This window comes from Centroberyx affinis, unplaced genomic scaffold (assembly GCF_046629955.1).
Source record: "Centroberyx affinis isolate AG114_WGS23_722 - 3 ecotype Tasmania unplaced genomic scaffold, CSIRO-AGI_Caff_v1 ptg002348l_1, whole genome shotgun sequence".
NCBI lineage: Eukaryota > Metazoa > Chordata > Actinopteri > Beryciformes > Berycidae > Centroberyx > Centroberyx affinis.
In genome coordinates this window covers 38865-65913 of record NW_027280611.1, presented here as the reverse complement: position 1 = coordinate 65913, position 27049 = coordinate 38865, and the positions used below count along the sequence as shown (strand labels likewise).

General features: G+C 42.6%; 1 protein-coding gene across 1 annotated transcript in view; it reads left to right on the top strand.

Annotated features, from left to right (window-relative positions):
• The window catches only part of lrrc7 (leucine rich repeat containing 7), a 45720-nt gene extending 33950 nt beyond the window's left edge, over nt 1-11770 (top strand). Inside the window, 6 exon segments of the mRNA XM_071533264.1 lie at nt 2-78; nt 449-665; nt 3129-3424; nt 5081-5173; nt 9814-9888; nt 11660-11770. Of these exon segments, the coding sequence (XP_071389365.1) occupies nt 2-78; nt 449-665; nt 3129-3424; nt 5081-5173; nt 9814-9888; nt 11660-11770 (869 nt within the window).
• The last annotated feature ends 15279 nt before the right edge of the window (nt 11771-27049 follow it).

Below are 27049 nucleotides of genomic sequence, written 5' to 3'. Positions count from 1 at the left end.
GGGGGGTCAGTGAGCACCCAGTGGGCTCCCTACTCCCTTGGCAGGAGGGACGTCCCACCTGACAACATCATGAAAAAGGTTGGCAAAAGTTCCTGGTCTTGTTATACTACACTAACTTACAGTGTTTAATTCAGACTATCTTATACTACTAGTATTATTATGAGCCTACAGCGTGTTCAGACTACTGTACTTCAGCCCTTGGGAAGGTTTTGGCAACATGCAGTAACATGACATTAGAGTTTATAGATACTCTTTTTGCAGCTGGAGTCTTCTCTGATAGCAGTCAGAAAGGTCTTGAACAAAAGAATGGAAAAAGTGATAAGAACACTGGCTTTGATCTGACATAAGTCCATATTTAGATTAGTGAGCAATTCAAGGGAGGAAGGAAGGATGCTATTCTTTTGTTAACTGTTGCCATTTCACTAACTCACCCCTCCTCTCGCCACAGGGTGGCCACTCCCACAACCCCTCCCACCAATCACACAACACCATGATCGTCACTTCCTCTTCCTCCTCCTCGGCCACGCCCCCTCACCGTGTGGTTGGGCAGCAGGGCTACGATGGCGGGGTGATGATCAATAAGGGGGGCCAATACCAGCCAGGCATGGCCCTGTCAATCTCTCCCTCTGGCGGGCCGGGGCAGTACCAAGGCACCCTGCCTCAAGGTAAGTGGTGTGTGTGTGTGTGTGTGTGTGAGTGAACGTGCAATTAGATGTATCATATTACACACTATTTTCATGCTGCTTGCTGACCTTTAAAATGTAATAGTTCATCAGTAATGACAGACAGGCAGTGAGGTTATGGTGTAGTATATTTCTGTGTGGTGTTGGTAAATTTTTGTTTGAAAGTAAGGCAAACGTATTAAGGTTAATGGCCACCAATTGTGTAGTTTCACCAACCGATGTAAATAAACATCGAACAAAAAGTTCGGAAATTTGTGTTTGGTAGATTATTTCTCTGTTGTAACAATGCTCCTTGGCAATACATTTTATACCGTTGGAAAGCCTGTTTATTTCCCTTTTAAATGGTGCCTCATTTGTAAGGAACATGCATTTGTGGGATGAGCAGCACAGCTGAGTATGTGGGTTGCGCTCATGTAAAATTTGCCAAATCTTCTCTGCCAATGCCAAACAGCTTATTCTGCTGTTGCTATTGACTCTTGTTTGGTGTTGTTTGGTGGATTGGATGATTGAAGTCTATCAGTAACAAGGAAGAAACAAGACATATTGGCAATTTTACAATTTATTCATTTAACAAACAGTCAGGAGCCTCAGTAGCGTGTGGAAGAACCATACACAGCCACAACAGCCTGGCACCTCCTCCTCATGCTGGTCACCAGCCTGGTCACACACTGCTGTGGGATGGCATTCCACTCCTCAACCAGGATTTGTCGCAAGTCAGCCAACGTGGCTGTGTTGGTCACTCTAGCACGAACAGCACGCCCAAGCTGATCCCATAAGTGTTCAATTGGGTTGAGGTCAGGACTGTTGGCAGGCCATTCCATTCTCTCTACTCCCAAATTCTGGAGGTAGTCTCTGATAAACCCCGCTCTGTGGGGGCGAGCGTTGTCATCTTGGAGGATGGAGTTCGGTCCCAGACTGTGGAGATATGGGATCGCCACCGGTTGCGGAATCTCATCTCGATATCTCTCTGCATTGAGATTGCCTCCAATGATGACAAGCCTCGTTTTTCCAGTGATGGAGATGCCGCCCCACACCATCACACTGCCTCCACCAAAAGGTGTTACTCTATCGGTGCAGCAATCAGCATAGCGTTCTCCCCCGTCTTCTCCACACTTTGACCCTACTATCCAACTTCCGTAGGCAGAATCTGGACTCATCGCTGAACATAACGTTCCTCCACATGTTCAGGTTCCAGTGCAGGTGTTGCCGACACCAGCGCAAACGGGCCTGACGGTGAAGGGCAGTCATGGCAGGCCTCCTGGCAGGCCTCCTGGCAGGCCTCCTGGCAGCCCTATGAGCCCGGAGATTGGCTGCGTGCAGTCTGTTCCGGATTGTCTGGGCCGAGAGCCGTGTGCCATATCGTCCTGCAAACCTTGACTGCAAATCTGTAGAAGACAGCCTACGGTTCCTAAGTGCTGAAAGGGTGAGGAACCGGTCTTCTTGGGGTGTCGTCTTCTTGGGACGCCCACTTTGCGGTCTGTCTCTGACATCCCCCGTTTCATGGAACTTGGCCTTCAGTTTGGAGATGGTACTATGGCTCACTCCAAATAATGCCGCAACTTGCTTTTGTGGAACACCAGCTTGAAGTTGCCCTATCGCACAGGCTTTATCGAGATCAGACAAACGTGGCATGCCGATTCTTGGAGCAGACACCAATTGACCACTGTAGCAGGGCCCATGCTCACAGGTGCTGCCAAAGGTGCCAATCAGGTACCTGATTGTCAGCACCTGGGGGTACCGGAAGCTCAAAACAAGAGTCAATAGCAACAGCAGAATAAGCTGTTTGGCATTGGCAGAGAAGATTTGGCAAATTTTTCATGAGCGCAACCCACATCCTCAGCTGTGCTGCTCATCCCACAAATGCATGTTCCTTACAAATGGGGCACCATTTAAAAGGGAAATAAACAGGCTTTCCAACGGTATAAAATGTATTGCCAAGAAGCATTGTTACAACAGAGAAATAATCTACCAAACACAAATTTCCAAACTTTTTGTTCGATGTTTAGTAGTAGTGTGACGGTTTTATCTTCTTATGTTGTATTATATTACTTGCACTTACAGTTCACAGTTTTCATCATATATGCTTTAGTAAACATAATTAGACTTCATGTCCCAAAATAGTTAATTTCCTGGTGTCCTTATACTGCCTATTTATAGTTTCAGAACCGTCATTAGTTATGCTCAATTGGAAATATTGCAGTTGTTTTTGGCAGATTTTTTTGTTTTGTTTATAAATTGGTCTTAAATTCAGTTCCAAGCAGCATTAAACAGCTCTTAAAACATCTTAGATTTAAAACTTAATTTTAGATCTGAAACCTGCAGACCTGTTTTCAAGAGCAAGTGTGTGCTTCACACCAACCGCCTACAAGTTAATCAATCACATGAAGCCTTATTTCAAAGAGAGTATTAGATTCTAGCAGTATATGTTGTTGTTTTTCCATCCAGGCCTGCCGCTGGCCCTGCCTGCCCCCAGCCAGCCTTACCCCAGCGCCGGCCTGCCCATGTCCCTCTCCCCCTCTGGGAACCAGCCTCAGTACAACCCCCACAACCCCCACAGCTCCCACAGCTCCCATCAGCCCTCCCTCCCCGCCACCAACCCCCAGTACCACGGCAACCAGGGCATGGGCCATAGCAACCAGGTTGGCATGGTGACCCACACCAACCCGCGGCCCCAGAGCGCTCGCTGCCTCCTGCAGACTAAAGGCCAGAAGAGCATGGATGGTTTCCAGGAGCAGGTATCTGTCTGTCTATCTGTCACAGCTGGAGCCTTCTTGGAGGTCCGTTTGAAAACTGTCTCTGCTCAAATGATGGCTAAATATGTAACAACCAGTAGGTCCATTCAGTAATATCATAAGTAAAGGTGAATGGTGTCATAAGGTAATTTTTTCCCAAATTTAGGTTATTTTAACACAGTAAAGTTTAGCCCCCTGGCTCTAAAACGTAGTGATGGGAATTACAGCTCTTTGAAGGGAGCCGGATCTTATGGCCGGATCTTATGGCTCCGTTCCTTTCCGAGAGCCGTTCAAAAGAACGTTATTTTTTCTTTTTTTTAGGGGGCGGGGGTTACTTATCTGTGAAATAATCACTAGGATAATGATAGGGTAAGATTTGGATCAGATTCAAACTAAGACATCCCACCGATATAATTTCATTTCACATGTGTGGACTACGTTTAGCAGCACTAAATTACTCATATTGCTAGACCTAATGTCAATGATCTGAATTGTAAACATTACACAAGGTGACGCCATATCCCTCTGCTTTGTCAGTGAATTTACTACTTTCAATTTTCCCTCTGTATGAAATGTGTTATGTTAATAAAGTTGCCTTGCCTTGAATGCAATTCATGCAACACTTAATATTAGAAACCTTCTATTGGCACAATAAAAAAACAAGTCTAATGAATTTTTGTGCAAAACAGATTTTAGTGCAAATCAGATAGATAATCTGGCACGTCAGGTTAAGTGGATTTAGGGCAGGCAGTGAAATTTGGGCACAACGATAAAAAGAACGGCTCTCATCTACGACTCGGTTCCCTTCATTCGTAGCAAAGAGCTGTTGAAAAGAATCGGATCGTTCGCGAACAGAACATCACTACTAAAACACTAACAGCTGTAGCTTGAGAAGAGCCAACATAGTTAACCTGAACAAACAGTTGTTTTCTGGCTTTGCTAGCTAGCTGCTAGCTAACTAACCAACAAGCTAATTTAGCAAAGCAACTGTTAATGTTAATGTTCACATGCAACAACTAGCCACTACTAGCTACTAACCACGTAACAGTAGCTACTGGGTAAATCAGATGTAACAACAGGAGAGTTGTGGTTAGCTGACCACATGTTTTGGTTAGCTAATTAAGTCTAGAAAGGCCAGTGGATTTTGGGTTTCTTGGAGAAGACCAACAAGCTGGCAACTGAAGAGGGGTACATGTAAATATAAATAATGTTTCCTTGTGTGATTTTGAAAACAACACTGGTTTATACAAAATGTAGGTCTAGGAAAAGTCATGGGGGTACATTTTATAGGCTGAGCTATTTCAAATCTAGAATTCAAACAGCCATCTATTGACTGCTTTCTAGTGTTAACTAGCTGACACAATAGATCTGATGTATAAGTGATGAAATGATCAGTTCTCAGTCAAAAACTACACAGAAATGAACCATGTCTGGTCCATACTGTTGAGAAATGCAGTCAGTTCTTTGTTATCTGAGAGCTGAGGACCTCCAATATGGCTGCCAGAAGGCGTGTTGCAACACATGAAAGCCCTCTATACCCAGTGTGCAAACATCTGTGTACGCTATGTATGCCTGTGTAGAGATTGTTGTCACGCATATAGAGTTCACTTTCTTTCTTTCTTTCTCTCTCTCTCTCTCTCTCTCTCTCTCTCTCTCTCTCTCTAGCTGTGTGTGAGGATAGAGAAGAACCCTGGTCTTGGTTTCAGTATCTCTGGTGGCATCAGCGGCCAGGGGAACCCCTTCAAACCCTCCGACATGGTACGACCCGACCCGGCCCGCCAGCCAATCACGGCCTCCCCGGCTTTACTTCAGAGTTGCCATGGAAACTGCTGCTCGTTACCGCAGTGTTTCGCCTGTCTGTCCGTCTGTCTGTCTGTGTCTATCTGTGGGGCAGCAGTTGACTTGGTTAACTTTGAGTCTCTAGAATGGGATGTTGCGCTACAGACTGGTGGAAAATAGCAGTTCAGTTGAGGAAGTATTCGAAAAACGCCTGAGGTGCAATAGATTTAGTTTCCCTTGTGCATAACTTGTATACCTTGGACTCAAGTCTGCTATATTCAGAAATTTAAAATTAGTTCATTAGAATTCAACTATCTGATAATACATGATAAACTGTACATACATAGATTTAAGCATGTACACATTCTATGCAGTATATTATTTTTTTACTCATTCGGAGTGCTTGATTCATCTTGACAGCGTCCACATCACTGTCAAGTCTCTTGGAAGATAAATTAACTCGGATTGTCTCGAATATTTCAATATTTTCAAATAGATTTATGCCAACGTGCAAACCTGATGACTTATTGCAGGGTTTGCCAAACTCTTTTATCATTTCCAACTCTGGGTTTAACTGATTCTCTCAGCGTGCCTGTGCTGGGAGCCCGTTGGGGTTGCGGTTCCCCCAGGCCTCCTGCACATGGCAATCTGTCCTAGAAACAGCCTGCTATCGTCAGTCCAAAGGAGCTAGGCTGCTACTGGAGCTCTGACAGCTATTTTAGGAAGGCTGGTTAGTTCTGGGACACAGTGGGTGATTTTAGATGTTCAGTACTTTGATCTAGGGATGGGAAATATGACAGATTTTACTGACTATTAAGAAAATGTTGAGTAACAGGCTAACCAACTAGTCTTGAATAGAGAGAAGACTTAATTGCCTTTATAAGTGTATACTGAAAACATGCAACCTCTGTGCGGCCCAATTAACAAATGATGAATTAATTATTCACTTAAGTCAGAGGCCCTCAAGTTAAATTGAGTATAGATATCTATAAAAACAAAAATATGTGAAAAAAATGTAATCAACTAGTATTTCTATTGCTGTCTAGTACATCACCCAGTGATGAATTCATCAGTTGTTTAATCATTCCTCTACTTCTATCTTTAAAGCTTCCACCAGCTGCAGTTTGTCCATAATTGATGCCATGTTACAAAGGCAACAAATGGAGCCAATGCAGATGAGCAATTTTGCCAGCAATTCTGATGAATATTTTGTCAAAATTACCTATCCCTCTCTCTGATGCAAAGCATTACTTACTGCCATCAGAATTACAGCAACGAACTGCCCATGTATCACAACGTTCAGACAAGTGATTATATTACATACAGTGAACAATTTATATATTCATATAGAAGATAAGAGAATTTCAGTATAGTATGGATGAATCTATCCATGTTGTTAAGGATGGATGGATGGTACAGTATATGTGGCAATATTTCACTTTAGTGAAACATTTTTACTTTTTACCATACATACCTGCCCAAAGGACTTGTGAACAGTGACTGCCAGTCAGTTGCCATATAACCAATATTGGCTCTTCCGGGTATCCGTAGTGATGTCAGCCTAGATCAGCTACTGTTCTTTAACTCATGGAGGGATGTATGCTAAAAAATGTAAATGTTCTAAGAGTGAAATATGGGTTTAAAGTTCTTAAGTGTGGTGTGATATAGTTTCACTGTGTCATAGACTGTCTGTTTGTTTGTTGTGTGTTTCCCTCTCACCTCACCACCAGACCACTATAGTGGTCACACAGGGTCACCCTCTTAATGTGTTCATTCAGCATTTATTTAGCCAGGCAGACCACTGAGATTCAAAGTCCCTTTTACAAGTGCAACCTGATCAAGAAAGAAGCAGCACATACCAAATGTAATATTGTATAGTGAACAGTGAGGGACATTCTCCAAGTCTGCTCTCCTATCACAGATTCTAGACGTACATTCCCTAAACAACTGCTATCATCTTCTTTTTCATCTTATCCATTCCTGTGTCCTTGTTTCCTTTTTCTATCCTTGGTCCCTTCCTGGTCCCCTTGCTCCCTTCACTGTGAACTAGTTTTTCAATGTAATTCATCAGCAGTTTTAGTGTATAATGTAAACAACCCTTTTCCAACCCTTTTACTCCATCTACTTTAATGTGTGACAAATTCACTCAGAGTAGACATGCTAGGGGTACAGATATATATTTTTTATGCTTTTAAATCTAATTAAGGGGAGACTTAAGGGTAAATTACACTGACCTGGAAATTAAATAGTTAAAAAGGACTGTATATCAAAACAGCTTGAGTGATAAATAATACATCTATGGTCTTGATCCCTGGGACTGTAGCCAAGACTGTTCCACAGGACTATGGCTTCCTCTAGTGGCTAGCTTCTTATTTACACCCAGATAGTTACTAGAAAGTGTATCATGGTCATCTCCAAAAAGGATTCAGAAACACTGAATTTGAGTACCTGCTCTGTCCATGCTAATTCTAACAAAAGAGCCCTTCATCTTCACATTTCTGTGACCTTGTTCAGTGGAGCCTTCATAAGGAAGGGAGAAGAAACACCATAATTTCAGTTCAGATTTGTTGACATTAGACAGCGAAGGAAAGGAGACAAGGGGACATGTGACCCTAACCCTGAACCCTCTCCCTAGACTTGATAACATGCAGGACAATCTAACCCAACATGTCCCACCTAGGCCTCACACTGAGTCTGACATTGGCTGTTTTACAAAGAATGCCAGCCAGCAAAAAACACAGCAAAGTCCAGAATAAAAGTATGAAAAAATTTAATTTTATGTGTCAGGAAAAGGATAACCCAGCTGTTCCACTGAACCTCTGGGTAAATTCTTCCTCACTTGTGGCCAATCAGGATTCAGGTAGTGGAGATGGTGACTCGCTTCCTGTATTGACACAGTGTCATCCCAGACTTTGATGTATTAACTTGTCAGGCTTCATTTAAGAACAGAAGACAGGATTTTTTTAAGGAGCAGAAAATTGATTTTTTGCCCGATCTGGGTCATGAAAGGTTGAACATCCAATTTTCTGTTCCTGGCGATGCTAGATCACGAGTCTTTGATCCAGAGCACAGGCTCTGTCTAGAACCTCTATCTTCACATATTGATCGAAACACACTTTTCAACTGGCATCACTTCTAGAACATACAGTGTTTATGTTGTCAATGAGCTGCAAAAACCTTGTATCTTCAATATTGCCTATTTTGCTGTAATTTACAGCTGTGATTGCCCCCCATCTGTAGAAAATGGTTCATAAGCCTGGGGCCAAGAAAAACTATTGATAGCAACATCTTTATTATCTTTTTTTGGAGATTGAAGGTTTTGGCAGCTTTGTGTGTATCTGCTTTATAGTATGTAAATGTTGGAATGTGCTGACTAACACATTTTTCAGCTGCTAACAAACACTTTTGTAATGTACAGTGAGCTCCGTATGTATTTTGACAGTGACATGCCATTAGGTGTGTTAACTCTACATGAGGGTAAATTGCAGACTGTCAGGTTTATTTTGAAGGCATTTTCATCCATAGTGGATGACCAGGTGAAAGTGCTACATGTCTCCTCCATTCCAGGGTGCTAAAAGGATTTGGACAGATTAAAAAAAACATTCGATGAAGTAGTATGTTGCCATAAATTCTCATATATGATATTGTTGTGTCATTTCACTTCCAAAGTAAGAGGATTATGGAGCAAAAACACCAAAAAATGTTTCACTGTATACACTTATGAAGCTCACTGTATACATGCGTGCTGCATATAGTAACTGAACTAATACCTCTAACATACACACTTCTCTAACATACGATATATGTGTTTGTACTTACATTCACCCATATACTGCGGTATGTAGCTGCTGCAGCACTATCACTTCTACATCATATTGTACTTGGTTAACCGGTATCACTTTCTATATGCCACATATTTATCTGTTGAGCTGCTATCACTATTCTGTGTTCAACATGTTGAACCATGTTCAGTCGATACAGCCGCATCGTCCCACACTTTCTGTGTTCCAAAAACATCTTTCAGCACTCGGTGAAAAGATGTTGGTGTTTTTACAATCTCTGCCTTGGGTTATTAAGGGAAAATACTGGGGGGGAAATATATTCTGCCCTCCCCGCTACCCACTTCTTTCCCCTAGTCAGTACCCATCCTCATAGAGTCAGGTACTTTCTATATTTCTATGATCTATTTTTCTATTTTTCTAACCCTTACCTCAATTCCCTATCTAATACCTATCTTTGGAATTAGCTGACAAATCATTTTTATATGTGTAACTTATGTCTTTTCTGGGGATTTATCATTTGACTTTAAGTACTAGAAAAGCCAAGGATTCTAGCTGTTGGATACTGGTAAAATAAACTTAAAAAGTACTTTTAAGTAACAATCAGCACAAATTATTAGTAATTATATTGTCAATAGTACATTTGCATGCCACTCCAAATTCAAGACAAAGCAAATGCATTTCTGAACTGTAGCCCTTACACTCTGACTTGGCAGAACTATGCAGAACAGAGTTTTTTTTTTCTGTGGGGGGGATACAGAGACTGAGAATGAGAAAGGCAAAGATTCTAAACCATCGTGTCCCTGTGTTGTCCTAACGGTGTATCATTTTGACTTATAGGGTATCTTTGTTACTAGGGTACAGCATGACGGGCCCGCCGCCTCCGCCCTGCAGCCCGGAGACAAGATACTGCAGGTAACACCCACTCACTCATCCTCAAAGACTATTGGCTAGACACAGCCACACCCCGCCCCCCCCCCTCCTCCCTCCCCTTTTCCATCTTCTTACACTGAGAGGCGGGGCATTCGGCAGGAGAAAAGGGGAAGTCAGGTGCACTCCGGCTGCCAAGTTTTAAACATACAGTCCATACAGCATCACAAACTAACTGATTAGCTGTCATCTTGCTGGGCATCTATGATCAAGCTGCAAGAGTGTATCAGACTTCTGTATTTTCCTGCCTATATCTGCCTCTGTGTGTATCTATTGGTCCAAATCTGGCATGACCCTCCATCTCTTTTGTCATTGGTTAGTGACAGCCAGGAAGACGAGTTTTGAGCCAAAGATCATGTTTCTGTGCTATTCCCAGTCTGTTCCTATACCTTCTCTCTAGCTTCCTCATTGCGTACTAGTCTTTAAATAACTATGGATAAAAGTAGGGCTTTAACAGTGGGGAATTTTCCACATTGCATCCAGAAAGAAAGCGAATACTGGAATATTACCGTTGCTGTATTGAAAGTATCAAGCCAAACAACCCCCTCTCCCTTTGCAGACATATTCATTCACACACACACACACACACACACACACACACATACACACATACACACCCCATTTACTGTTTTCTCCCTCCCAGACAATTTCACTTTTTATTACGGATTTATTTCAAATACTACAGGCTAAATAGTGATTGTAATGGTTTTGGTAAAGGTAAACAAGGACTACATTGGAAATTCAATCAATCAATCAATCAAAAATACAAAATAGTGAAGCCGTCAAATGCAAACCCCTTAATCAGTGTCCTACAGCCTTTTGGTTAATATTTAGGTATTATTTAAAAAAATATTTTTAGCAAAGATTTAGCCCAAAAGGAAGAGTGAGGATTGGACAGTGAGGTCAAACAGATGCCAGCTCTTGTGCAGAGCATCTCGTTCTTCATCCTTTTGACAGATGTAGCTCCCTCCATCTCTCTCTCCCCTCCTCTTCTCTTCTCCTCTCTCCTCCCCCGTTCTTCTTCTCTCCACAGATGTACAGTTTAGCTGGATGATGCTCGTCTAAAGACCCGCTTCTCTCTTCCCTCCTTCTCTTCCCACAGCATGACTGTGTAGCTCCTCTCCTCTCTCTCTCTTTTCCCCAACAGTGATGGCAGAGACCCGCCATCCCTCCACACACACACACGCACGCGCACACACGTGCACACACACACTCACACACGCGCACACACACACGCACACAGGCATACACACAAGTACAAACAAATACTCATATATAGGGAACCATGGAAACACACACACACACATGCGCACACACACACACACACACACATACACAGGTATGCTCAAATACTCATGTATGGAACCATGAAAACACACACTCCTTGAGAAGATGCATACACACACACACACAAACACACACACAGAACCACCGAAACACACTCATACCTACACATGTACACACACTGCTTGAGAAGATGCACACACACATATGCATGGACCCATTAAAACAGACACAAACACACACACGCACAGACACACACACATACACATGGAACCACCGAAACATGCACATACCTGTACACATGCATACATACATACATACACATACACACTGCTTGAGAACATGTACACTCACACATATGCATGGAACCACTGAAGCACACACATACCTGTGTACACACACACACACACGCACTCTCACACACACACACACACACACATGCTGTTGACTGTGCTGCGTGTTTGCCTTGCAGGCTAACGGACATAGTTTTTTACACATGGAGCACGAGACAGCCGTCTCTCTGCTGAAGAGTTTCCAGCGGACGGTGGACTTGGTGGTTCTGAGAGACAGCAGCACGCGCTAACAATAGTTTTATAACAAACAAACAAACAAACAAAACACACCGACGCTTCTCTACTCTGCTCATCGCCATCCCACGCCACCCCCCACCTCCCCTCCGCTGGAGGCTCGCGGAACTGAAAACGAGCCGCCTTTTTACCTTTTAGGGGAGCACACACAGACAGTTTATTTGCCTATTGCTGGACCAAAGGCAAATACTAGTGCCAAATGTACCATAGGAAAACATATCGGCTCGTCTGCCCGCCCGCCCGCCTGCCTGTCTGTCTGCCAGCCAGCGGTTCGGGGAGCTGATCGACGGACGGACGGACGACAGGAGGACTCTGCGCTTCAGTTGGCGAGTCCCCAACAGGGCTGCTGCAGTTTGGATTTTCTGGTTAGTTAGTTAGTTATTCATCCGATCGCTCGGTCTGATGAGGAGTTAGTTTTGTTGGTTAGTTAGGGTTCCGGGGATTTTTTTTTTGTTTTGTTTTTGTTTTTGCTTTTCTCCACTGCCTTTTTGTTTTGCTGTCCACGGTAGATTTTTTTATCAATTTGTTCGGTGTAGCACACGGCTCAGTCTCCTTGTTCTTCACTCTGCTCTGCTTTGATTTGTTCTGTTCTGTTCTGTTCTATTCTGCTTTGTTCTGTTCTGTTCTGTTCTATTCTGCTTTGTTCTGTTCTGTTCTATTCTATTCTGCTTTGTTCTGTTCTGTTCTATTCTGCTTTGTTCTGCTTTGTTCTGTTCTGTTCTGTTCTGTTCTGTTCTGTTCTGTTCTTTTCTGTTCTGTTCTGTTCTGTTCTATTCTGCTTTGTTCTGTTCTGTTCTGTTCTGTTCTGATCTCTTCTGTTCTTTTCTGCTCTGTTCTCCTCTACTCTGTTCTGCTCTGTTCTTCTGTTCTGCTCTCTTCTGTTTTTCTGTATTGTTCTGTTCTGCTCTTTTCTGTTCTGTTCTCTTCTGTGCTTTTCTGTTTTGTTCTACTCTACTCTGTTCTTTTCTGTTTTATTCTGCTCTGTTCTGCTCTGCTCTGCTCTGCTCTGTTCTGTTCTGCAGGCGTTATGGCCTCCTGTGTATAGAAATTGAAATCTTAAGACTTTCTGCCTTGTGTACATATATAGAGCTACAGCATTCTAGAGCTGCACTCCCCTTAGGGCCTGGACAGACGGCTCTCAAGGTTTATGATTATTATTATTGTTGATAAAAACATGTTCTTAATTCTCTCCTTCTATGAGCATACAGGGACAATTTCTCCAAATGGAAGATTTTTTTAAAAGATAAAGTATACCACCGACTTTTTTCTGTATAAAGAAAAAACACATTTTTCATAGTCCATCACTGCTACCTGTGTTCTGTTTGAGAAAACTGTGTTTGCTTGCACAGCTGTGCTGACTTGAAAGAGCTAAAGCAATATTTTTGAGGTTCTGCCCATGGAGTGTTTCAGCAGAACCAAACCTGTCCTGCAGTGCCATCTAGTGAGCAAGTCATGCTATCGTTTACACACACACAGGTGCGCGCATGAACCCACACACACACACACAGGCAAATACGCACACACATAGACTCACAATTGTGCGAGTGCCGACACACACACACACACATATACACAGCCTCTCCAGCAGCCTCTCCACCTTTGCAACATAGAACATAGAAAAGCCCTAGCTATTTTCTAAACTCAGTTTATAATCCGAACATTATTATAGAACTATTCACATTCACACACTGTAAAATGATTCATATTATTCCCATTATTTGTGCCATATTTTGAAGTTGTGACATCCTACTTTCTAGTGTTGTCACAACGATGTCACATCCCTTTCTAGCTGTTTTGAGTTGTGCGATAAGGTCACAGCATGCTCTCATATCATCGGTCGATGTTTGTCCGTCAGTCGCCTCCTAGTGGCTCTAGACCTTCTAGAAGTCTCTGCTTTACTCTCTAGAAGACTCTGTATTATACCACTGAGTTGCAGTGAGACAGATGTTATATAGTTGGTGCCATATTGACCCCCCACCCCTCTCTAGGTGTATTTACACAGACCCAAACGATCAGAGCTTTAAAACTCTTTGTGGCTCAGATCTGATCTTCTCACAGCGAGGGCAGCAGTGCGGCTTAGTGTCCCTCAGCTGGCTGGCCTGGGTTCAAATCTCCGTGTCAGCAAGCATCCGCCCCGCTGAAGTGCCCTTGAGCAAGACATTGAATCCCTACCAGCTCCGGGGTCGTTGATCTATAGCTGGCCCTGACCTCTGACCTCCCTGTAAAGGAGGGAAAGAGAAAAGAGAATTTCCCTACAGGGATCAATAAAATGTCCCACGTCTAAACAGGTAAAACCATATGGAATCAGATTTTTTCCCTTTTTAGACAATCAGGAGAAGATCTGATCTGTGCCACAAAGGCTTTGGCTAAACTTGTCATTTCAGTGCAATGTTTTACAACCCCAGGACATGTTAATTGACACTCAGAAAATGATTTTGCTGCTGAATCTTCAAAATCAGATGTGGATGTAGTCAGGTTTGCATTGTGATTGGAATATGACGTTAAGGAGAACGGGGGAAAGTAATGTGGACTCAGATGTAAATAAGTGAGACCACACAAGAGGCATAACGGGTATTTTCGGGCCAAAGGTGGAGGCACAGCGATGTGGTCTCATCCAATCCAATCTTGACGATCGGACGTCAAAAGTTGCACTGAAGTGACAAAAGTAACCGTAGCCAGAGGGCGAAAATTTCATTTTCTGTCCGTGTGTAAATGCAACACATGTCCCGAAGACGTTCGCACGGCAGTGAGTTGTGTTCTGTTCTGTGTAACATCTGATGTTTCATCCAGAGCAAAACAACATCCTCCACTGTCCTTTTTGCTTTTACTTGACGTGACAGTGTCACCCTGCGGCCATTTTGCGTCAGCCCTCCCTAATAAGCATTAGAGTTTAGTTATTTCAATAGGGGACACACAATGGCGCAGGTTGAATCACCCCATAGCCCTGTGGTTGAGAGAGCCTGGGCTAGCTTACCCACAGATACCCACCCCAACCCTATTTAGAGTTTGAAATATCAAAGATATTGTGACGAGAACAGAGAAAAAGGTTTGATAATATAATTATTTTTTACTAAATGTTTCAGGTAATTCTTTCTAAATATATTGATATACCTTAGCTTTGCTCAAAAATTGTGATATTTTATAAGGACACTTATAACAAAGTTATGGATCAAAGTACGCACAGTACGACTTGGAGACCTACACATGTACTATCCAAAACTGTATAAAATGTATTTCTACTGTAATTGTGAATTTGTGTTATACAAATATATATTATATATATATGTATATGACTATAAAAACAGTCATTTTCTATGTGTTTAAACTACATAAGGAGCTGAACAAATGCTGAGGACGGTGTCATTGTACATAGCTGTGAATGAAATCCAATTTAAAATGACTCATATTGATTGTGAATGTACTCATGCTTTCTGCAGTACCTACACCTACCCAACTTGAATGCTGCTTCTTCTGTTGTGTGACAAAAGTACTTTGACCTCCGAAGAGAGAACCGCTGTTGAGTTATAAGTTGGACAGATTTTAGTGACGATTTAACAAAACTATTTATTTCTTTATTTATTTGCACATGCGAGTTGAAATCCTTCCAGTTTTAAGTTGAGTATTAATGCGGAGAAATGTAATTGCCGAAGTATATATAATATATATCATGTGTTTAGAATGCATTTTGCAGACGCTATCTGTACATACTATTTAAGATACAGTTTTTACAAAAAATAATATATGTATAAAATTGAAAAAATGCTGTGCAGCGATTATACTGGAGCCATTTTGGGCTTTGGGACGTACCATTTTTCAGTATATAAGAGGTGTTTTGAATAATGTACTAAAGTCTCTATTGTACAAATAATAAAAATGTCACTATTGGTAATCTGGGCTCCTTCTGGTGCACTGGGCTCTGTCTTCAGTGAGGGGGTCAGTCTCTCTCTCTGTCCTTTCTATTTCTCTTTCTATCAGTCTCACGGTGTGTTTCTCTATCTCTATGTAGATAGAAAGGAAGGAAGAAAGAAACCGAAAGGAAGGGTGGAAGAAAGTGACTAAGGAAGAGAGAGAGCGAAAAGGATGAAGCAAGGAAGTAAGGAAGAGAAAAAGGCAACGGAGGAAGGACGAGAAAGGGACGACTGAAGTATGGGAGGAAAAGTGTAAGGGATGAAGGAAAGGAGAGATGACGGAAGGAAGAGAAAGGAAGGGAGAGAAAGGGATTAAGGAAAGAAGAGAAAGGGAGGAAAGGAGGAGAGAATTGAGGAAGAAAGGAAGCAAAATTTATACTTCAGATTATGGATAGATCAGATCACTCTCCAGTAAACCTGCTGATCTCTGGATTAAACAGACTAGAGGTCAGTTAATCATCTCAGCAGATGCTCCTTTGTCTCTCTGTCAATTAGTCTTACTGCCTGAATTTCTTTCATCCCTCTATCCATCCATCTCTTCTATCCATCTGTCCTGGACACTCATCTGACCAGAGAGCTGAGGATCACAGAGGGACGGCTGGTTTTGTCCAGGGGCCTCAGAAGTACAGAGATGTGTCAAGGAAGAAAACCACGTCAACAGAGTTTTAGTAAAGTTTTAGTAATCATTACTATTTTGATAAGTATAATGCAAAAAAGCCTATTGGATTTTGCACACAGCACATGGCATTACAAAACTGCATCCATCATTGATTGATGACAAATTGGGACATTTCCAGTATATTGAGCTGGAGCTCATTCATGTGTGCACAAACTCCTGAACCATGGGTCATTTCCATATGGAAAGCTCAGTTGGTGCAATGACAGAGATCCTCAGTGCTTTCTACTAACCCGTCTGCCCTCCCTGACTACTGTGCTAAGGCTCTAAACATGTCTAAACATAGTCTGCCGATACAATCAAAACCTTTTTATCACTGGGATTAAATGGGAATGACATGAGAATTAGACTTAAATTCATGACTCATTAATAAAATGCACCCTAACTCTGCCCTACCCACTGCTATAAATCTGAATAACTATTACAAAACTTTATCTATCTATTTTTAAAAGAAAAAATAAAATATGACCTGAAGTTCATTATTCAATATAATACAGAGAGGAGTCTGTCTGTAAAAGTGCTAGTTATTTGTTAAGCAACAGCATGAGTTATCTAGTATCATTTAGCCATCACAACATGTTGAGTTACTGGGTGACTTGACTAACATTTATGACTAAAAGTATTGTCTCATCATACTTTTGCTCCTTCAGTCCGCTATGTTATGACCAATCATTTTGTCCCTGTTTCCAGTTATCATACAGAAGGAGAAATTATGTCTACATTGCCTAAAAATGCTGTGTGCAGTTATGTAGTGGAGGGTAAACCCAGCTAAACTCCGTTTACCCACCTTTTTATTTGTGGAATAGAGTTAACCCACTCACCTCAAGCTAACATAAATCTGCATGACCTTCTGGCAATTCATGGTATACTTTATAGCAAGGAGTATCAATCTGATGTGAGTTATGCAAGGATAGGGTCTTTTAAGGGAAAAGGAAGCATAAAGCATACAGAAGCACATACACTTATCTGAAAATATACATTTTATTTGATTGTATTTCCTTTTATTTGCAAAACAGTGTTTAACCACCTTTTAGTATCAAGCTGAGGTACTTTATATAAAGATATAATGTATTTTAAGGACAAAAAACATCAATTAAAACTTCTGAAAACCTTATTATATGCCACTGCATCACTGGTTGTGTGGGTATCATTATCTTAAACTGCCCTGTCTGCCTGGTACCATGCCCTGCTGTTCTCTTGGCATCAGGACCCTCAGAGGATCAACCCTGCTGACTGACTGTGGTGCAGGGGGACAATTAACAATGGAGGGTAATACCACACTCACACTCACTCACACACACACACACACACACACACATACACACACTGACAGAAGCAGAGTAATGTCCTTTTGTTCTCTTTCCTCTCTCTCTCTTTTACACACAGGCTTGGTCACAAATGATACTTCTGTGCGCTGACTAACCAACCCACATACACAAGCATGCATAAATTCTGCCCACACACACCGAATTGCACATAATGCTGGCATCTGTGTGTGTGTGTGTCAGTGAGTGTAGGCTATACAGAGATAGTTTTTATATGGCCACCAAATCTGTCAATATGCTATTCTCTTGTGACTAGATCAATAACAATACCAGAGACCAAGTCCATGACCCGCATTCAGCTGCTGGCTGGCTGGCTGTGTGTGTGTGTGTGTGTGTGTGTGTGTGTGTGTGTAGGCGGACATATGTGGTCAGTGAACTGATGAAGTGTCTCTACAGTAGCTCTCCTGTCCACAGACAGACACACACAGACATACATTGTGTCAAACACACAGAACTGACGTGTGTCTTGCAGAAACTTTGCATTTCCACTTGTTGTTTTGGACTAGCGTTTTTTTTTCATAACTGTAACTGACAGCTGACACTGTCTCCTATATGCAGAAAATGTTTCCTGAGTCTGAGACCAAGCTAAATCAACAATGCATTGCAAAATGTCCAAAACTACACTGGCACCAATGGGAAAATAAACCAGTATTTCACAATATCTGAAAAGTTGACTTCTTTGAGATAGGAGGTTTCCAAAAAAGATATTAAAGGAACACACCAAGTTTTAGGGAGGCTAGCCTGTTGGCTCCAGTGCTCCATGCTAACACACTGGCATACAAAATGTTGAGTGATAGTATATTAGCATTATATAGATATATGACTTATAGTTATAATTAAATATCATTTATGTAGCCAGGATTATTTTTGGAACCATTTCAGGTGAGCAACCAGGTATTCCTCCTCTGCTCAGTGATTTTTCACTGAAAACAGTTTTTATATCATATACTTTGTATAAATACAAATCCCTGCTGCAAGTTCTCTTTTTCCTCACTATTGAGATAAAGGTAGTTGCCTACTATCACTCAACATAGTTTATGCTAAAGTGTTAGCATGGAGCACCAGAGTGAATGATCTATCAGGGACAGGCATGAGTGTGTTTGTGTAGTATGGCATATGATGTATGCAATCTAGTAAAATAAAGTAAATGATGGAGTATATGATACTATGTATATGATGTAGTTAATGATGTATATGAAGTATGTAGCCTATATGACTTAGTATAGGATGTATATGATGTGTACATGTAGTATGTATATATGATGTAGTATGTATATGACATATAGGCTACTGTATATGATGCTATGTAAAGCCCTTTGAGACATGCTTGTGATAAAGGGCTATATAAATAAACTAGACTAGACCAGACTAGACTAGACACATGGATTCCTTTGGTTCTCATCACTTAACAGCCAAGTAAACCAACAGGCTAATCCCCCCCAAAAACCTCAGTGTATTCCTTTAGGAAGTTGTTGCTTTGGGTAAAGTAGGCCCTAGTAGCTGTGTAGATGTGGATCCAGGCTGAAACAGGGATTGGCCTGGAACAGAGCGGGCTTTAATCTACTGAACACAATATACTGTTTACCATGACAATACCTGCAGCTCACAACAACACAGGGATGGACTTGTAGGGACCTGACTGTGGTCAGGATTGAATCTGTGACGTTTCAGCTGGATTCCCATACTGTGTTGCTGTTCCTCATTGTGGTTGTTGGTGTGTATGTGTGTGTGTGTGTGTGTGTGTGTGTAGACACCATAGATAGACATACAGCTCCTGTGTGTTACATGGATCAAACCAACCAGACCATTTTTATCCCAGTCCTATGTAGCAGTAACAGCCTGAGACTGCAGTAGTAGTGGGGGAGGAGAGGGGGGGTTGCACACATGAATACAAGTCTCAGGTAATAAATCTCTGTAAGCTCACATCTATACTCTAATATTGAGGTTGAGTGGATTAGATGTAGATCCAGTGGAGACTCAGACAGGCTTGGAATAGACCAGGCTTTCATCCACTGAACACAATATACTGTTTAACATGACAATACCGGCAACACACACAAGCTGCTTTGCAAGAGCCTCTCAACCCTGCTTTAATAGACACTGTTTTGAGGTGTGTGCATGCATGTGTGTGTGTAAGTGTCTCTTAGGGAGTATTCTGACGAGTGTGTGTGTGTGTGTGTGTGTGTGTGTGTGTGTGTGTGTGTGTGTGTGTGTGTGTGTGTGTGTGTGTGTGTGCGCGCGCGCGCGCGCGTCAGGTGCATGTGTGTGTCTCACAGGACTGGCTGCTAAGAACCGGTCTGACAGCGTTTTGAGTCAGTCAGTCAGCAGAATGAAGAAATAGTTCATAGAGAACTAGTTTTACAGGGAGAGGGAGAGTTAGTTATAGTAAACAACAATAGAGACAGAGGTAGAGGGAGAGAAAGAGGAGGAGGGAGAGAGAGGAAACAAGCTAGCACTGGGTACTAAGTCCATGCGCGCGGTGTCACGTTTGACACTGTCTTTCCTCTGCTATAGTTTGAAGTTTGCAGGTTTTCAAACTTTTCGTAAAGTTTCTTTTGCCGACAGAAGACGGGAGGGATACAGCCAGTTTAGTTGTCTGCTTGGTGTCCCACTTTGGAGGCAGGCTGTCCCGGGACAGAAGCACACATCTGTAATAACAGACAGACTGTCACAGCGACACGGACACAAGCCCCGTCTGTCACCATGCCTGTACGACAGAAAGGTAAAAAACTGGTTTAAGTTTCACGGTTTCTTTGTCATTCTCTCTTTATCTGTGTCACTGTAGCATATTTGCCTTCATACTTTGTTTTGTTAAAGAAACAAAATCAGTTTTTACTACATTGAAAGTAGCGCTGTGTTGATGGTGGTGCTGACAATCCCCGGTACAGTACATGCTCCAATTTGGAGAGAGTCATGCAAAACTCCATTAAAATGTCCCGATTTAATGCTCAATTGGCAAACCTACACACCACCTAGAACATGACTTAAGATCTTTTACGAATTGTTTAGATCTTCTGGTAAATTCTGCATACAGGTGACCCACCAAGCAGGACGTAAATCATAAAAATGTCAACTTTTACAACTGGTTCACACTGCTAGCTACCTCCCACTATGGTGTGTTTACAGTAAGTGGAAGAAGAGGAACAACGGGTTAATCAGTTTTAAGCGTTGAGATTATACTGAAATAATAACTGCTTTATGTATTGGATGCACGCCGAATTGAAGGGTGGCTTCGTTTGTTTTGTCTAAGGTCTTAGGCCATTTTCTACCAGGTGTGTTTTTAAGCAAATCACCATAAAATTGGCAGACTTTTGAATGAAGTTAAGGGTGACCTTCTTTCCATACAAGAGAGCGGCATGTATCGGGGCTAGATGCTGACACAGTTCGTCGCAGTTTGTTGTTGGTCTCTGTCAGTGATGCTGGCTGCCAGTTTAATCAGCTGTTCAGAGCGCGCTGGAGCCTAGAAAACTAGTTCGTACCCCGGCTCTACACCGCTATGATAATAACTTTGCAGCTGCCATTTAACACCTAGTTTGACTATCCGGCTTGTGAGGTGCAGATAGTATAACATGTAGGTGCATTAATTAAACTCTCAACACTTACCAAACAGACCTACAGTATTCACAGAGATACTATGAGTCCCTATAGGAATATTATGTGATTTTTCATTAAGGCATTGTCAAATTACTTCAGTGACCAGATACTTCAGCTCCACAGGAGAACAGTTATGGATGTAGTGGAGGATAAACCCACCTAGACTCACTTTCCTCACCTTTATAAAGCAGATAACTCTTTTATTTCATTGGAGTTCTGTTGGAAGCCCTTGTAAAATATCCAATAAACACCTTGCTTCTTTTATTTTTGTAATTGCCTTCACTTGCCTTCAATTAAACACAATTCTAACTCAAACACTGGAAACATTCACCAGCTGTGGGAGAGCAAACAGGTAAAGAAGCAATGAAGTGAAGTCTTTCAGAGATTCATTGATGCCTCCAAGAGATGTAGGCTGTGCTAGATCTTGCCTGTAAGACATAATGCCTAGATTAGTCTGAATTAGCTGTAACAGAAAGTGAAAGTTTCACAGCATTCAAGAATGATTGGTTTGTATATGCACGATTGGGTTTAACCAATATATCGGTTTGCTGATATATCTGGCCAATATCAGCCTTTTAATGAAGGTTGGATATTGGATTTTGGATATTGGTTTGTCAATATTGTCTTGGGCCAATATAACAGAGGTAAGTTTATGATTATAGTGAACAGCTTCAGGGGTGGCAGACTGTAAAACCTGCACTGGAACCTGCCTCACCCTGCCTGAAGTAGCTGCTAATCCAGCTAAAAGAAATTCATTGGTCTGGCTTTCAGTTTTGTGGGCAAGCAGGGTTTTAAACTGTTTTTCCTAAGCCAACTTTCACTTCTTCACTTCACTCATTTATTTAACCTTTATTTAACCAGGCAAGTCAATTAAAAACAAATTCTTATTTACCATGACGGCCTGGCAAGAGGCAAAATTGGGGGAAAGGAAAAAACAACACCAAACACCACCTCGACTTCTTGCTGTTCTGTTATATTCTGTCATTGTTACTGTGTCATATGTAACTGTAGTTGTTGATTGTATTGTGTGTGTTGTGTTCAGATGCACAGCGGGCCCTGGGGCTGCTCCAACAGTACCGGGCCAAACTAGGCCAGAGAGAGCAGAACCAGAACAGGACCAAACAGGGCCAGGGAGAGGAGGACCACCAGCTGCAACAGTCTCTGGACAGAGTCATCACTGTCTTCCAGAGCCAACTGTTCAACGCTCTGCTTGGTAAGAATATCTGTCTCTCACTCTGTCTGTCTCTTCATGTACTGACAGTCAGTCAGTGCCACTAGTGTCTTCTAAACCCCATTTACACCTTGTGTTAAAATGCGATCACGATGTTGATCGTGTTGCTCACAGTGTGATCATGAGGAAGGCTGTGTGAAATGGCGTAAACCTAAAGCTCTGCAGTGAAGTAAGTGACTAAATGTTGAACACAATCAATCATCATGATGGCATAAACTAGGAAAATAAGGCTCAGGTTGAAAATAACTGGAATTATCCTTTAAAAAGAGGTGCTGCTTTGAATCGAGAGAAAGACACGGCACTCTCACAACAATTGAGATCATCACCGACAAGACTGGCAGCTTCTACCGGCCTCTACGCTGCATTTTATATTGTGTGCCACCAAGTCGGATTTGGTGAGAAATCTGCTGGGTTGCTTTATGGCACAAACAGTAGAGGAGCAAACAAACAGGAAGAGGGCGCTGTTACTGTCTTCCAGTAAAAAGTCATGACAGTGTTGGGTTCTGGGATGAATATGGCGTTTAAAACCCCAAAGGTCGGCTCTTTGTAGGAGGAAGTAGTTCTGCTTGTGGTATATTGTCGTTTATGGGATGGCAAACAGCCATCTGTGTGTGTGTGTGAGAGAGACAGTGTGTGTGTGTGTGTGTGTGTGTCTGTGTCTGTGTCTGTGTGTGTGTGAAGGTAAACAAGTTCTTAGTTCCTGGTTCCACCTGCTTATCTGCCACGCCCACACCTTTAGATCTTTGCGCTCCTTACTCGGTTTTGTGTGTGTGTGTGTGTGTGTGTGTGTGTGTGTGTGTGTGTGTGTGTGTGTGTACCGTTGGTGACTGTTTTTTTGCTTCCTCCCTGTCTTTTACATGACTTTGAGTTTTAAGCTGACTAACTCAGGTGTTATACAGTGTTATTCTCTAGTGATGGACTTTTATGATACACACACACAAATATCTTGAAATTGTGTTCGTGATTTTTTTGTGATAAACAGTGCTTTATGAATGAATTGACCTATCCTGTTTGTTTATATGTGTGTGTTCCTGTAGCATGAGCGTGTGCGTGTGTGTGTGTGTGTTACTGTTTCTTTCTCTTCCTCTTTTTCCTCTCTTCCTGTGGTTAAAGCTGACTGAACTTGCGTGAGCTGGCAAATTAGGATTTCTCCAAATTTCCCAAGAATTTAAAAACTGTGAATCATCGGCTGATGACTCCACACCAGAGTTGCCCAAACCTTTTCATGTCAAGGACCTGCAAGTAGATAGGCATTATACCACTGGTTTATGGTTTTCTTATTTATAATTTAACTGTCTCAACTATGAGTGGGAGGGCGTGAAACCCTCTGATCAAAAGTCATCCTGATACATTCTATCACTGTGCTAACGTCTATGTAGGGAAATGACAGTGAAACTAAACTATTCCTCATGTAGCTGGGGAGCCTCAAAGGACCCCAGACCCCAGTTTGGGAACTAATGCCCTACACATTATGTGTACATTGCTTTGGATAAAAGCGTCTGCCAAATGGGAAATTGTAATTGTAAATTGTACACAACTATGGGAGCAATGACCACATGTTACCACTAGAGGGCACCAGCAGACCAGCTGGGATTCTGGACTGTTTTTAGGGCAGAGAGCACAATAGAACAGAATAGCATAGAATAGAATAGATTATAGTAGAACACAATACAATACCAAACATAGCATAGCATAGAACAGAGTAGAATAGATGAAAGTAGAGTAGAATAGAACAGAACAGAGTCAAGTTGAGTAGGGAAGAATAGATTTGAATAGAATAGAATAGAATAGAATCAAATAGAATAGAATAGAATAGAATAGAATAGAATAGAATAGAATAGGATAGAATGGGCAAGTGAAAGAGAGGCAAGTGAAAGAGAGAGACAGGACTCAAGGCAGTGGGGATGACCTTCCACACACACACACACACACACACACACACACACACACCTAGTCCAGGTTTATAGAGGTGATCATTTGTTATTCTGCTCCAGCCTCAGCCCCGTCGCCGTGCTGAGTCAGCTTCAGAGTTTCAGGAGAGAGAGAGAGAGAGAGAGACTGCTGTGTTTCCTTTGGTCTCTCTCCCACACACACACTGCTTATCTCTGAACTAGGAAAGGCGACCTTTTCTGTGGCACGCTTCTTTTTGCTTTCATTTTCTAAAAGTATAGGGATTAGAAATACAGCAGAGGTTTTCTATATGGAGAAGCCCTCTACCCTTGGTATGCTAATAGATTAATACATACTCCATCCATTCATTCATTCATTCATCCATCAACTCTTCATCCATCCATCATGTCTCTAATCTCTTCCTCCTCCTCTCCTCCCAGACATCCAGGAGTACTATGAATTGACGCTCCTGGAGGACAGCCAGCTTTCTGTGGAGGAGCCAGACGGTCCAGGGGAGCTCCCTGCCTCCTGTGGCCCACCAGCAGAGCTCTCAGCCCAGCCACAGCCCGCTGATGGCCCCCTTAGCCCCCAGGCCTCTGGGGGACCGTCCCAGCCCAAGTCCCCAGCCCCCGAACCCAAACCAGTCAAGTCCCCCGCCCCTCCTATCCCGTCCAGATCCCCCAGTGCTAAGTCCACTACCCCCACAACACCGTCCAATGCACCTCAGTTGCAGCCGGCCAAAATGAAGTACCGCGCCCCTCTTCCCCCCGTCCAACCTGGAGCCTCTAAATCGTCCACAGAGGGGACTTCCAAGCCCTCCTCCCCCTCCACCCCCACAGCAAATGGAGTGGAAACCCTCTTCGCCTCCTCTTCCATCAATAGTGTTGCTTCCGCCGCCCCTGATGCTTCTCCTGGAGCCTCTGCTGCCTTTGGGACCGCAGGCAATCCCCAAAGCAGTCCTGCCTCCCTCAACCTCAGGACCGTCTCAGCCCTCGTCTCCAGCACCATCCAAGGCCTCGTGTCTCCAACCAGTCCAGACAAACCCTTCCCCGCCAGCACCCCTCCTAGCACCATCCCAGACAGAATCTCCAATTCTGCCGACATCTCCATGAGTCACACCTCCAGCCAGGACCCAGGCCCAGGCAGAGTGACCCCCAGTCTCAGTCCAACTAGCCCCAACTCAGGAAAATTCACCTTCGGCAGCCGTAGCCCCACAGTAGCCCCAGGGCCGCCACCCAAAGCACCTCACCTGAGGTACGTCCAACAAGGCATTTTGCTCAGCCCATGTTTGGGTGCATTAGCAGCAAACTAGACTTTAAGTGGTAATCAGTGAATCCTGCTGCTGCTGGAAATGTAAAAAAGCATCACTTCCTGTGTGCCAGAGATATTTTCCCAGGAAAGACGTACCAGACACTGGGTGTTTAGAACAGCAAACCTAAAAAATATAATGAAATAGACATTTATTTATATGACAATGTCATGGATTATTACTTTAAACGGAAAAGGTAGTGCAAAGTGATGCACTGTTTTGGCTGTTATGTGTCATGATCTGTATTGTGCAAATGTTTGAATGTCACACATGCTAATGTTTAAAATACAACATTACATTTTGTTTGCTCTTGCGAGGTCAGTTGTAGACATGTAGTATGGAATAATCCATCACAGTTGTTAAGCGGTGGTTTTGTGTGCCAAATAAGCAGCTTTCTGAGTTCACCTACACACAGTCTGTATTCTCTGCCTTTAGTCCAACGAGCCCCGGGCCAGCCAAAGTCACCTCCACTAGCCCTACCCACGGTGCAGCTAGCCCCAGGACAGCCTCAGTCCCCCGGCCCAGCGCACTGACCCCCAACAACAAGGTAAGACATCGTTGGCCGTTGTTCTGTAAAGGGTACCTAAAGAAATCTGCAGAAATCTGTGTACAGTTGAATTAAAAATAGAATAAAATACATATTGCCCCCTATCAGAGATCAAATATCTCACTGCTGTTGGGTGACAACCTTGTAGTTCCAAAATGTCAGCTGTTCAGGAAATGAAAAAAATCTTTTCCCAGTTGAGGTGCATGTATTTTGGAAATTATGTTTCTGGTTTCTAAGATCATGAAATGTATTCAGCACACACAGAGGCACATGAAAAAAAAAAGAAAACAGTTCAACGTTGTCACACGGTAGCAGCAATCTATGTTTTATTTGTCAGTTCAGACTGCTTTTGGCCAGGAAGTTAGTTGACTGGGTTTTTCTTGTTTGAGGATGTGCTGTATTGCTGTAATGTGCTGTAATGCTGTATTCCCTTAATTAACTTGCTGTTAATTATCTCCTTCTGTCTCAGTTTTGTTGCTTGTTGCTAGAAGTGTTGTTCAACTATGTTGCTCAGAAACATTGCCTAGCATATCACCATCCTTACATGGAAGTGGTTTTGATATGGGGAAAACATGTTTATATCAGTGACAATCTGTCTCCTGAAACAGTATATATAATATTGCTGGTGGCTGTAGAGAGCAAAATGATCTAGATGGACAGGCCTGGCTGTTTGAACATTGGCTTACATTGCATTACATAATATGACAAGGGAAATCAATTCAGTTTAGTGAAGTTTTTTTTCCATTAGACTCAGCAGAATGAGCTGGGCGGTGGGCTCGTTCAGCTGGTTTTGTC